Source organism: Passer domesticus, chromosome 16 (assembly GCF_036417665.1).
Source record: "Passer domesticus isolate bPasDom1 chromosome 16, bPasDom1.hap1, whole genome shotgun sequence".
In the NCBI taxonomy this organism is placed as follows: Eukaryota; Metazoa; Chordata; class Aves; order Passeriformes; family Passeridae; genus Passer; species Passer domesticus.
In genome coordinates, this window is record NC_087489.1 from 3,680,772 (window position 1) to 3,694,252 (window position 13,481).

The following is a 13,481-nucleotide window of genomic DNA, read 5'->3' on the forward strand; positions in this document are numbered from 1 at the left end:
GAGCTTCCCCCAGTGCCCAGGCTGCCCTCCCTCCACCTCCTGCCTTCCCTGCAGCCGTGCATCCCTTCCGCAGCATCCGCAGGGATCCTGGCTGTGACTCGGGGTGGGGGAGAGGTGGGCTCTGATGCTGCTCTCAGCTGCCTGTCCTCAGAGGGATGCTGAGCCCCTGTCCCATCCCACCCTCCCCAGACAGAGGAATAAAGAGCATCCTCTGCTGCTCCACAGTCAGATTTCCATGCCAGCCCTGTTGCCATGGAAACTCTCCTGCCTGAGTGGCTGCTAATTAAGATTCCCACAGTGCCACCCTGCTCCCAGCCCAGCTCTTGGCACAGGGCACAGGCAGGCCCCAAGCCCCCCAGCAGGCACAGGGGAGCTCTGCCAGCCCACGGGGTGCCCGGGGCTCCCACCTGGGCGATGTGGCACTTGAGCTCAGCGCGCTCCATCTCCCAGGCAGCCTTGGCCTTGGTGAACTGCTGCTGCAGCTCGCTGGCACCGCGCCGCTCCTCCCGCAGCTCCGTGCACAGCTCCTTCAGGGTCACCTTCATGTCTGCCAGAGTCTTGATGCACTCGTTGGGCTGCAGGAGAACAGGGCTGAGCACAGGCAGCAGGAGACCCAACAGGGTTCCAACAGGGTTCCAACTCTGTGGGAGCTGCCCTGTCTGCATCCCAGCCCTGCAGGTTGCTCCAAAGTGAGGGACAGGGGAAGCCACCAGGGCAGGGGACCATGCTCAGGGGTGATGTGCTGGGGAGGAGCATCCCCACACAGCCACCAGCCCACGCCACACAGCCACAGCAGGGGCTGATCCTACCCTGATCCACCCCCTGGGCTCGTGGGGACCCTGCTCACCGTGCTGGGGGTCCAGGTGTCCCCAGCACACATCTTGTTGTCTGCCTGTTGCTGCGGGGCTAGCTCCTCCTCTTCCAGCAGCAGGTACAGCTCCTTCATGCTGTTCACCTGTGGGTGACACCATGGCTGGGGTGATATGGGGACCCACAGCCCCTGGGCAGGACAAACAAGCATGAGGGACACACCCAACAGTGTGGTCTCCCCTCCACGACAGCCCACTGTACCTCCAAAAAGTCCTCGCCCTCACTGTGCACCACCTTGCCCTGGCGCCAGCGCTTGAGGAACCATTTGAGCTTCATGAAGAGCAGGAGGAAGCTCTGCCTGAACTGCTGTGACTCCTGCACCAGCAGGTTCTTTTCCTGGCTCCAGAACTTCTGCTCCAGCCGCCTCTGCAGGTTCAGGCTCTGCAGCTCAAACTCCCGCCGCAGCAGTGCTTTCTGGTGGTCCTCCTTCAGCTGTGGAGAGATGAGTGGCTCCAGGACAGGCACTGGTGGCAGCCATGTGAAGCCTGCTCCCAGGGTCTGGGCTGAGCCTGGTGCCACCCCATATCCCCATCCAGGGGAGCTGCATCACTCTGGCAGCATGCTGGGGACAGCAGGGCCATGGGGGAAGCCCTGCATGGCTCCATGTGCACGGAAGAGTGTGCTCAGCTCAGAAAATGGGACATGCAGTGTGTGCTTCCAGGTGACACCCAGGTCCCCACGTGGATCATAGGGCTGGGGCTGGAGGTGGCACCACCATGGGTTGAGGCCAGCTGTCTCCCAGGGGCAGAGGCTGTGACCTACTCACCTGGCTGATCTTCTGTGAGAAGTTGTCCACCTCATCCTTCCTCAGCTGCCTCTCCTGTGAGAGCTGCTCCTGCAGCCCCCGCAGGCTCTCGTTGGCCTCTGACAGCACCAGCTGCAGCTCCTTCATCTGTAACAGCCCCAGAAGGGGATGGGAAAGCTGGCCTGCACTTCCCTGTGTCCCTCCCTGTGTCCCCAGCTCTCAAAAGCCTGTCCCACAGCCCTGTCCCCAGCCCTGCCAGCCCGTGTCATACCTCGGTGGCGTAGGAGTCGTTGTCCTCAGCCCGGCAGGGTTTGTAGCTCCTGGGATGGGCGGGGTCCGTGTCCTTGGAGTGGGGCATGCGGAAAGGGTCGGCGTCCCTAAAATCAGGCTGCTGCATGCGTGGGCAAGTTAATGAGAACAAACCAAAAGAGCGGGAAGGAAAAAAAAACCAGAAAACAAAACAATGGGTCTCCGAAACAGTAAAGAACTACAAGACAACAAAAAGGATGAGGAGGAGAAGGAGCTTCATCACCATGGCGGGAGACAATGCGGAAACCAAAAGGAAACACAGGATGAGGAGACACGTGGCCTGGATTGTTTGGGGAAAGGGGAAAAAAGAGAGAAAGAGGGAAAAAATGTGCAAACACCAGTTATGGTGCCATGCAGTGACTGGGGGAGACTGGGACCTCGGGCTGGGGGGACGACATGCAGAACAATAGGACTCTGAACAAGTGAGTGTGCTCCAGAAAAGGGCTTGTGCCTGCAGCCCCAACCACCACTGACACCCCTGGCACGAGCTGGGACCCCTGAGAACAGTGAGACAGCAGGGCATGAGCTGCTCTGCACTGCCCCAAAGTGCAGAGCAGCTCATGCCTTGGATGCAGATTTGCCCTGAAGCCTTTGCTCTCCAAATTACCCTGCCTGGGTACTTCTGGGGATGGAGGACTCCTGCAAGTGGGGTCCCTGCAATTTAAGCTGCTTTTGGAGGCTGCAGGCTGCTCTCCTCCCATCCAGCTCATCCCCAACAAGCAAAGAGCTCTTGAAACACAATTGGGCTAAGCCAGGGAGAGCAGCCAAAACACCAGCCCCTGCTAAGATGGGATTGCACCTGAGAGCCCCTGGTCATGGGCAGGGCAGCCTTGGCACAACCAGCCTGTGCCAGGATGCCCACTGCCTCCTGCCCTGGGCACACTCTGTTGGAGCAGAGTCCTACCTTGTCCCCGGTGCCACTGGCATGCAGTGAGGTGTTAGTTTGGGTTTTGCTCTAGAGAGGCAGGAGGGAGGTTACAGTGGGGATCAGGGTTTGCTCCATTAAAGCAGGAGGAAACGTGGTGGCAAATAAAGCAGCAGCTGCTGTGAGGGATGTGGGAAGAAGCCGTACCTGGAAGTCAGAGGCATGCTCTTTGGTGACATCGTGGCTGCTGGGGCTGGAGAAGGGGAACGAGTCCGTGTGCTCCTTGAAGCCACCGGTGAGGTGGTCCACCTTCCTCACGAAGCAGCCCAGGTCCTGCTGCAGCACGCCCAGCCGCATCAGCAGCACGTTCATCAGCTTGGCATCGCTGGGGCTGTCACCACCGCTGCCCACTGCCTCGCCCAGCAGCACCCCCACACACTCGTTGTCCAGGCAAGCCTTCAGCCCCGAGGTGAACCCGTTGGCATCCGAAATCAAGACATCGATCGCTTTACTGACCAGCGTCGCCTGGTCCCGGATGCCCAGCAAGGTCTCCAGGTCCTTGGGCTTGAGCAGTTTGGCAGGGCCATCGGGCGCCTTCCCGCTGCCCAGCCCCCTGTCCTGCCCGTCGGCCTCGCTGCCGCCCACGCCGTCCCTCCAGCCGGCGGTGGGGACGCACTGTGCCGAGTCGCCGGCCTCGGCGTCGGTCTCCAGCATGGGCCGGGTGGTCTGGCAGGAGGCCAGGTCGCAGCGCTGGAGGTTGGAGAGCAGCACCCTGTTCTCATACTGCAGCTTCTTCACCTTGCCGCTGAGCTCGCTGATCTGCACCTTGGCCGTGGCCAGCTCCTCCTGCGAGGGCTCGCTGACCACCGAGCAGCTGTCCTCCGACAGCGTCACGTCCAGCTCGTGGTCCGACTTGTACTTGGTCAGCTCGTTCAGGAGCAGCTTGTTCTGGTCCTCCAGCTCCAGCAGCGAGCGCCTCAGCAGCTCAGCCTCCTCCTCCACGAACTGCAGGTGCCGGCGCAGCTCGGCCACCGTGTCCCCCGCGTCCCCGCAGCTGGAGACGCCCACCAGGAACCGCGTGTCCTGCCCCGGCAGCTCCCTGTCCCCCTGGCCCTTCATGTCGTCCATCTCCGCCCGCAGCCCGCGGTTTTCCACCTCCAGCTCCACTATCCTCCGGCTGAGGATGTTGGCTTCCTCCTCCACCAGCTTGAGGTGGACCTTCAGCTCGGCCTCCCGGGAATGGGGAGAGTCAGCCAGCTCCTCCACAGAGAGGGAGCTGTCGAGGTCCCCGTACAGGGACCTGTACTTCAGCAGCTCCTCCTTCATGCCATCGTTCTCCTTGGCCAGCTTGGTCAGCTTCTTGCACATCAGGGCTGACTCCTCCTTGGCAAAATGCAGCTGGCACTTCAGGTCTGCGCTGTCCTCCTGGGGACCCAGAGGGGGAGGGTGTTAGAAAGATGCTCCCAGGGGCCACGGTGACTCCCAGAGAACCCTGGGGACATGCCACCCTCCCACACCAGTGGTCTCAGGGAAGCTGCTGGCTCTGCTCCTGGAGGAGGAAAAGCTTTGAGATCCATCCTGGAGACTTTCAGGGTGAGCCTGAAGAGGGGACAGGATGCCCTGGATGAGGAGACCTGTGGGTCTTGCCCCAAGAAGGACACTGAGCCACCACCAGCGATGCGAGGACCCAGTCCAGCCTGATCCACAACAGGGCAGAGGGGAAGGGAAAGCTCTCAAGGCTCCACAGGGTTATTATGGTTTCCTCCACAAAACTGGCACTGAAATGCCCTCGTCAGGGCTCTGCTTCTGTTGCTCAGCCCCCCACTCTCATCACAGGTCAGAGAGGCAGCTGAAAACCTCTCCAAATCCCAACCCCCAGCCTTGCTGCCACCGCCTTTGCCAGGCAAAGCCTCAGCACCAGCTCACCAGTCCCTTCCCAATCCCCTCTGCTTCTCAGGACCGTTTCTCCATGTGTTCTTTTTTTATTTAGCAGTTAGGATCTTGGCTGTTTGCCCAGACAGACCGTTTCTCTGCTCTGGGAGCTTTTTGGATGGAGGACCAGGATTTCCTGACGTCCAGCTCGCAGCTTCCCGTGCCCTGGGGTCACTCGAGTGCTCCGAGCTGCGGCGTGGTCACTGCCAGGAGGGGACCTGCTGGGCTGTGACCCTCACCTCACTGCACCCAGCTGGGCAGTGCTGGAGGTGGCCAAGCCCTTTGGCTGGGTGGCTGCTGGCCCTGGTAGCCCTCTGCCTGGCTGAACTCACCCCTTTTCCGCTGTCCTTGGTTGGAAAAAACAAGCTGTCCCCTTCTTTGTGTGCTCTGGACCCCCAGCCACACCCACACTCACCCCAAACCCCACAGCAGTATTTGCTCTGCTGACTTCCTGGACTGCTCATAACAAGGCCAGGGGGGATGGAAAGGGGGTTCCCATGAGTTTGGGGTGCCATTTTATTCCCTCAATGTCACACAGGAACCACCCTGCTACACTTCCATGCTTGTGCACTGGGACACGACCTCACTAAGGCGCATTAAAGCTGTGCCCCCCTAATTAGGTGAGGAGATTAGGGGAGGGCTGATGTGGGCAGGGCAGACATGACCTCAGTTCCTGTTTTTACAGGGAAAAAAAAAAAAAAAGGCAGCAACCCAGTGTGTCCCTCTATGCCTTAGCATCAGCAAAGAGACACACACACGTCCCAAAGACCATCTGGAGTGCTCCTGGGGAGACCTCAGTGTGGAGTATGTCCCACCCAGCTCCATTTTTGGGGAGTGCTGATGCTCACCCAGCACAGCCAGGCAGGAAAGGGGCCCAGGAAGCCACAGATGAGTCACAGCAACTGTGCCCACAGGGCCACCAGCCACAGCTGAGCAGGGACAGGGAGCCCAGGGGCCACAGCCAGGGGCATCTGCACGTGGGGAAGCCCAGAGCTCCTGGAGCATTGGTCCCACCACAGAACCCTGACCCCAAGCTGAAGGGTCTTAGCTCCACAGGGAAGCAGAGAGGGTTGGGGTTGTTTCCTGCCCCAGGAGGAGGCAGATGAGGAGCTTCAGCCTCAGGAAGGGGGTGATGGAGGAGCCCCCTCAACTCAGGGCAAAGCTGGCTGTAAGTGCTCCCTGGGGAGATGAGGGGAAGGATGTTGGGACCATCAGTTGGCCAGAAAGGGCTCTCAAGAATGGAGCTAAAGGGAGGTGATAAATAAAGACTGGAAGGGAAAGTCTTTGAGGGCCTGCGGGTCTCTGTCCTGTGGCTGCACAGAAGGGCTTGTACCAAGAAGGATACAGGTCACCCAAACCCCTTAGGATGCCCAGGGTTCCTGCTGGGAGCCACTCAGCAGCATGTCAGGAGTGTCTTTACATGGTCTGCCTCCATGTCCCAGCTTTGGGGGAGCAGATCTGTTCCCCAAAATAAACCCTTCAGGTCTGTTGCCTTTGAAAGAGGATTTTTCCTCTTGCCTTTCTATCCCTGCAGCAGCAGCTCTGCCTCTCCGAGCCCTGGTAACAGCATTAGCGAGTCACAGCAGCTCAGCTCAACAGCAAGTGACAGCTGAAATCCTGCTGCCACCAGCAAATCCCTGCCCTGTGCTGCCCCAGCAGCCTGTGAGGGCAGGAGTGGTGTGGCCTCCAGCCATCCCCACAGGGACCCCCTGCTCCCCCAGACCCCGTGAAGCTCCCAGAGCACCCTCAAGCACAGCTGCTGGCACTGGCAGGGGGGACACAGGCTGCAAAAGCCACAGCAGCAGAAGCAGCTTTGCAATGTAAAAGCCAAACTCCTTCAGCTCCTTACACAGGGAAAGGGTTAAAGCCACTGCTGCTCCATTGATAAATGAGACAAGGGAGCGGTTGAGGACAAAGAGGATGGCCCAGCACATCAATCCCCCCCTTATGCAGGGCTCTGGGAGGCAGGAAAGCTCTGCAAAGCCCTGCAAGGAGGGGATGGCACTGCCATGCCCGGGGTTACTCCTGGCCTGGGCTCAGTGTCCAGCTGGCACCATGACCTGGGGTGTTTCTGGGTCACCGTGGCGTGCCCTGGGTGCTCGGGTGCTGATACCTGCACTGATGGCTTCTTCTCAGTCTTGCCCAAGGAGCGAGACCCCCTCTTCTTCAGGGAGTTCTGCAGGAAGAAAAGAGAGTTATGACCCACAGTGATGGCCCCGCACCCTAGCAGTGACAGACAGACAGACAGATTCAGTGAGGATGGACATTGGTGCTGACATTCCCAGATGCTCATGGACCCCAGGAAAACACCCGAGCCCTGGTGGGCTGAGAGAAGCCCTTTGCTTTGAGGGAGCTGGACTGGCAAGCATCACATCATGAGGTTTGGCCAGAAATTCGCCCTGCAGGCAAACGAGCAGTGAAAAAGCAGGAGTGAGCAGGAAATGAGCCATGGAGAGTGGAGAGGCTGAGTCACTGTCCCTGTCAGGGCTGCATGGAGCAGGGAATGCAACCCCCAGGCCAAGGGACAGCTCTCAGGACACTGCAGTGTGGGAGCAGCAGATGATGACATTCCCCATCGCCTTTTCCCCAAGCAAGGGATGTGTCCTGGTCCCTCAGCAGCATGATGCTGACTCTGCTGTCAAGGTCACAAAGGGACACAAGGGACAATGTCCAGGCTAGTGAGGACAGCTGGGAGGTGGGGAAGGCAGACAGAGCAATAAGGCAGACAAAAAGCACAGTAAAAATGCAGGTGCCCAGAGCAGAGCCAGTTATCTGGGGAAGGGAGTTGGGGCAAGGCCCTCAAAACATCCACAGAGCCTCCCATGAGCGCTGGCTGATCCATGCAGCTGCCCTGGACCTCTTTCCAAGCTGGTGCTGAGGCCCAGCAGCCAGAGAAAGCAGCTGTGAAATGTAAGCTGCTGCCTGTGCCAAGGTGCAGGGCTCCAGGCTTTCCTATTAAGGCCACGACCATCCCTGGAGCTGCTGGAGCTGCAGAGCCTCTCCCAGGGGCTGTTGTGCCACATCACATCCCTCACCCCCACCGTGCTGGGGACTGCAGCTGGCAAAGGGCAGCACCAGCCCCAGAGAGCCCCAGCAGCCTGGGGCAGACGTGGCTGCCACTGCTCCACCCTGGGAGCAGCCTTGGGGTGGCCCTGCCTGAGGGTCCCCTCAAGGCCAAGCTTGGTGTGGCTGGCTTGGCATGGGGTACCCAGATTGACCCCACTTTTTCTGATCCCTTTAGGAGACAGAAGAGGGGAAAATGCCTGTGCCTTCGGGAATGATCCCCAGACAATTATCCAATTATGGGAGAAACCTCCCGGAAGGGAGGAATAATCAGCCCCAGGGGTGAATGCAGCCCTGCCTGGCTCTGGCTGCTAACGAGCTCTGCCAGGCTCTGTGCCCTGCAGCAGCAGGGAGGAGGAGGGCTTTTAGCTCACTTTGCCTAATGTTTGCCTAATTAGCACTCTGCAATCAGCCAGTAACCCCAACGCCCTTGCTAGCCTGGGGATGTGCCATCCTGAGCTTGGGGACCGTCTCTGAGCCTGTGCAGCCAGCAGTGTCCCCAGGGCTCAGGCAGCTGCAGGAGGGGCTGTGCCCCACCCCACGCCCTTCAGCCAGGGCAAGGCAGTGCCTGCCTCTCCAGCTCCCCACCGTGAGCACAGAACCATCTTCCCTGCCTGTTTCCGAGCGAGGGAGAGCTCCAGCCCAGCTCCCACTGCTGCCATTTGTTATTCAGCCCGTGCTCCCGGCTGCAGGGAAACCCATTTCACATTTCACGGCTGTTAGCAGGGCTGAGCAAGACACCCGGTGTGGGGGATGCTGCTGCGTGTCACCAGCGCAGGGACAGCTGACAGGAGAGGGGTACAGCTGGATCCTGCAGCTTCCCAGGAGCTGGGCTGACAGGGGAGGGGTACAGCTGGATCCTGCAGCTTCCCAGGAGCTGGGCTGACAGGGGAGGGGTACAGCTGGATCCTGCAGCTTCCCAGGAGCTGGGCTGACAGGGGAGGGGTACAGCTGGGTCCTGCAGCTTCCCAGGGCTCAGCTTTAAGCAGGGATGGCCCCAAAGATCCCGAGCTGCTGTGTGCAGGAAGCACAGTGGGGGAAGTGAGAGCCTTCCCTTGGCTGTGTCTCCTCCCCCACACTGGCCTGATGGCTGAGCCAGAGATGCATCCCGAGGCTCCCCCGGGACCAAAGGCATCCCGGGCAGTAGGGAAGTGGGTTACAACGGCTGCAATGGATCTCAAGTCCATGCTGTCACCAGGATGCCTTTCCTGTCACCGAGGTTGACACAGATTCCAGCCAGAAGCTGGTCCCAAACAGAGCATGACATGGAGTGCCCTGAACCTGTGCATGTGGGTACATTTGTGACTGCCCAGGACACAGAGGGGATTGTGCACTCACCCAGCTCCACAGCACCACTGGGACACTGCTGGGACCTGCAGGATGTGGTCAGGATACAGCCAGCACCAGGCACTCTGCCAGGACAGGGACCCCACACATCACTCGGAGCTTTGCCCAGATGGAATTGGGCACGGCCCAGGGGGCTGGGCTGAGCAAGTGGCCAGGGACATATAAAGTGTCCCCAGAGCAGCGGGGAAGTCCCATAGCCCCCCCTGGATGGGGCAGAGCCAGCCTGTGCCTGCAGGGTGGGATGGAGCACGCTGAGGGCAGGTGCTGCTCGGGTTTCACAAGCATCTGTAGCACGGCTTGGGTTTCAGTGACTCAGGCAGGGCTGGGGGATCCCATGATCCAGGGCCAGGACACCTGCTATGAGCAGAGCCCTGGGGATGCCTCCTGGTCCCCCTCACCTCTCGGAGCTTGTCCATCTCGTTCTGCACCACCTGCTTGGCCAGCTCGGTCTCGATGAGCCGCTGGCGCAGCTCCTCGTTCTCCTCCTCCAGCCGGATCCTCTTCTTCTCCACCACCTCCAGCTCATTGTGGAGACGCACAGAGACGTCCTTGGCCACCTGGGGACACAGCAGGGCTCCCATCAGACCTGGCACAATGTGCAGGGGGCTGAGACTACAGCTCCTGGGCACACAGTCCTCATGAGGAGATCACCAGGCAGTCACTGAGACCCTCTGGGGGAGACACTGTGGGGGTGACCCCCTGGCCCTTGTGTCTGTCCCCTCAATCATGTGCTGTGACTACTCTTGCTCCTTCACCAGCTTCAAGGCTGCCCTGCTTCCCCACCCCCTGGCCAAATCCTGCCTTCCCCAGCCCTAGCATGATGCTGGGAGACATTAATCACCTTTTTTCCATACCACAATGCTGGAGAAGCCCCCAGAAGAGCTGGTAGGCAGCAGCAGAGCAGGCAGCCTGTCCCTGCAGGCAGCAGCTGTGCCGGCCAGGAGAAAGGCGAGCTGCTGCATCACATTACAGACAAACCAGCAGCTGCCCTGGGTGAAGGGTGCCTACACCCCCCACAGAGCTCCCCCTCTCCAGATCCCTGCACGGGAGCAGTCCCCAGCATAAAGGGAGCTTAATAACACAAAATATTCACTCCTGCATTTGCAGGGCAGCAAAACTGGTCCCAAATGCCACTGCTGTCCTGCACAGCCTGGGATATCAGCACTGTGGAGGCAGCAGCAAGCCCTGCTGCAGGATCTCAGGCCATGGGGTTGGGCTCCTGCTCCCCCGAGGATGGGCTGTGCTTTCTTTCCCAGAAAGGGAGAAGCTGGAGGGGGTGTTTTTGGCAGCAGCAGCCCAAGCTGGGGGGAGCTGATGGGTGGTTTGGGGAGGGGATTGGGGCCCCAGCAGGGATGGGCAGTGAGGCGGGTTCACAGCCCAACACTTGTGGCACGTCTTGGCTCCAGGACTGGCTCTTTTCTGCTCAAAAAACAAAGTTAGTCCTCGAGCTGTTGCACATCCATCCCGAGCTGTCTCTGAGTGCCACTGCACCCCCTCTTGGCAGCAGTCTCGTTGGTGAGAGCCCTCAGCAAACGCTTACCAGGCTCCTCCAGGGCGAAGCAACGTCACCCTGCAGAAATCCTCTTGTCCCTGCCCCAGCCCCACGTTCCACCATGCCTGGGGCTCTGCAAGGTTTTCCCGATGGCCGAGAGAAGCAGCTCCCAAGCCTGCAGGGTCCTGGTCCCCACGCCCCCTCCCTGCACACCTGTGATGCTCCATCCTGCAATGGTGGCCCCATCACATCCCCACAGGAGCAGGATAAGGGAGCTCAGCCCCAGGGCACTGGGCTGGGCTGGGCTCCAGCCTGCACAGGATGAGCCTCACATATGGCACATTTTCAGCAGTGCTGGCCCTCTCCACCACCAGGACCCCCTCAGACCACCTGTGAGCTGAAAGCACTGCTCCCCACTTCCCACATCAACACTTCTAGCACGGAATTATAACGCTTCCAACAAAACTGCACATCACAAACTGCACATCCTCACAGAGCCCCCTGCACCCCGACATCCCCTGCCACCTCCATGGCCACAACTCATCAAAACCCCCTGTGGGGGCTCTGGGGGCTGCCTGGGTGGGGAGGTGCCCTGCCAGGCTGACCTTGACGTCCTGCTCGAGGCTGTGGATGAGCTCGCCGTCCACCTGGCCGGTCTGAGCTACGCGCAGGCTGCGGCGCTCGGCCTTGCGCAGCCGGTACTGCAGGATGCGGCACGTCTTGCTGGCCTGGTCCAGCTGCTGCCGCAGCTCCTGCAGCTGGTACACGTCCTCCTCCATGTAGACATCCCGCATCTCCAGCATCTCGGCGCGCAGCTCCTCGATCTCATCCTGCAGGGAGACATTGGGTTAGACCCTGCAGCTTGCTCTGCCCTCTTTTCCCCTGTGACACCTCCCCACCACGGCTCTCCATCCATCCATTCCCCATCCATCCATCCATCCATCCATCCATCCATCCATCCATCCATCCATCCATCCCTCATCCATCCCTCCCTCCATCCATCATCCATCCCTCCCTCCATCCATCATCCATCCATCCCTCATCCACCATCCATCAATCATCCATCAATCCGTCCATCATCCATCCATCCATCCATCCATCCATCCATCCATCCATCCATCCCTCATCTGTCATCCATCCATCCATCCATCCATCCATCCATCCATCCATCCATCCCTCATCCATCATCCATCCCTCATCCATCCATCCCTCATCCGTCATCCATCCATCCATCCATCCATCCGTCCGTCCATCCATCCACCCATCCATCCCATGAGCCATTTTCACAGCTCTTCAACCCCTTGGGCCAAGCCCAATCCTGGCAGGAAAGGCTCAGAGCCAGCTGGATGCCATCACCCAGGGGTGAGCCAGTCACGCGGTGGGGAACAGCCAACAAAAGCACCTGAGAGTATTTGTGGTGAAAGAAAGAGGAAGGTGGGGGAGGGAGAGGAGCTGCAGGAGCAGCTCAGGCAGCAGCCACAGGGAGAAAAATTAGGTTATCTTTGGAAAAGATGTGTCAGGGAGGCAGGCGAGGGAAGGAGGAGATGGCAGACGAGGACAGCTGTTAGGGGAGGGAACGTGGGGACATGAACCAGATGCCACCAGTGCTAGGGACCAGAGGCTGCCCCTTGTTTTGCCACCAAGCAGCAGCCCTTGTGCTGGGTCCTCTGTTCCACCTCTTCCCAGTCTCACCAGCTCTCCCAGTGACCTCCTCCAGCACAGCAGAGCCTTTGGCACAGAGCAATTGCATCACTGCCACAGCAGGGCCAAGGGTGACATCCTGCTGGCACCAGCACTGACCCAGAGCCTCCTCTGGGGATGTGGCACATGGGGCCCCCAGTGCCACCTCCTCATCCAAACAGGACTGTGGTCATTGGGGCTGCTCAAGGACTGTCCCCTCTGGTCCCTGGGGACTGACCAAGCTCTGTCCACGTCACCATGAACATGGTGCCAACCCAAATCCCCCGAGCAAATCTCCACCCACCACACCGGCTGTTCTCCTCACCAGACCCAGTGGGACCAGGGATCCCTCCTGGGAAGGCATCAAGCATCTGCTTTCCTGCCAAAACCCCTGCCACTAAAGACCTCCTGACACTGCCAAATGCGACTGCCACTTGAGGAGTGAGTGGCTCACACTGCCACTCTGTGCCATGGCACGGTCAGGGAGGGAACAAAAGGATCTGGCACAGGCATTGAGGATGCTCAGCCCTGATTCACCCTGGGCAGAGGGGACAGGGGACTGTCCCCTCATTCCTGTGACAGTGACCTAGAGCCTGAGATGGCAGCTCTGTGCTGGCCCTGCCAGGCGCTGGCACAGTGGCTGCCACACTCACCCTGCCTGACAAAGCCCCAGCTGCAAGAACTCCCCGAGAGGAGAAGCCAAGCCCGGGGAAAGGGCCGGCAGCTGCACACACAAGTCACAGTCGCTCACTGTTGGCTTTGAACACTTTGTAACAAAGAAGGAACCTCAATTAGACAATCCCGGATTATCTCCTGGCCTGGGCTGCCGGAGCCCCGTGGCACCATGGCCACCAGGGTCCTGTCACCCTCTGCTGCTCTGCTTCTCCACAGGGGGTCTTGAGAACAGATCTGCTTCTGTTCTGGCTCAGAACAGACACAGCCCCGAGGCTTTGAGATGAGCACAGGGGGTCCTGGGGACACTGGCCAGGCTGTTCCAGGGACAGCCAGAGACTGTCCTCTGAAGGGGCATCACTGCAGACATGTTTGAGAAAACCTCCTGGTTTTCTCAACCATGTCAGGTGTGAAACCCCCCAGTGACAGGTGTGAAACCCCCCAGTGACAAACCACATGTGCTGGCAGACAGCCCTGCAAGGGCTGGGATGCACCATGGGGTGACA

At 59.8% G+C, this 13,481-nt stretch overlaps 1 protein-coding gene across 2 annotated transcripts in view; it reads right to left on the minus strand.

Annotated features, from left to right (window-relative positions):
- MTCL2 (microtubule crosslinking factor 2) overlaps positions 1-13,481 on the minus strand; it is a 29,849-nt gene that overhangs the window by 9,727 nt on the left and 6,641 nt on the right. The window contains exons 2-10 of one of the 2 annotated variants that reach the window (XM_064391113.1): positions 11,229-11,453; positions 9,530-9,688; positions 6,835-6,897; positions 2,997-4,214; positions 1,887-2,003; positions 1,637-1,762; positions 1,072-1,302; positions 848-955; positions 408-575 (exon numbers count right to left, since the gene is read on the minus strand). In XM_064391113.1, the coding sequence (XP_064247183.1) occupies positions 408-575; positions 848-955; positions 1,072-1,302; positions 1,637-1,762; positions 1,887-2,003; positions 2,997-4,214; positions 6,835-6,897; positions 9,530-9,688; positions 11,229-11,453 (2,415 nt within the window). Of the gene's footprint in view, positions 1-407; positions 576-847; positions 956-1,071; positions 1,303-1,636; positions 1,763-1,886; positions 2,007-2,996; positions 4,215-6,834; positions 6,898-9,529; positions 9,689-11,228; positions 11,454-13,481 lie in introns of both variants that reach the window. The other variant, XM_064391112.1, reaches the window with a different exon arrangement.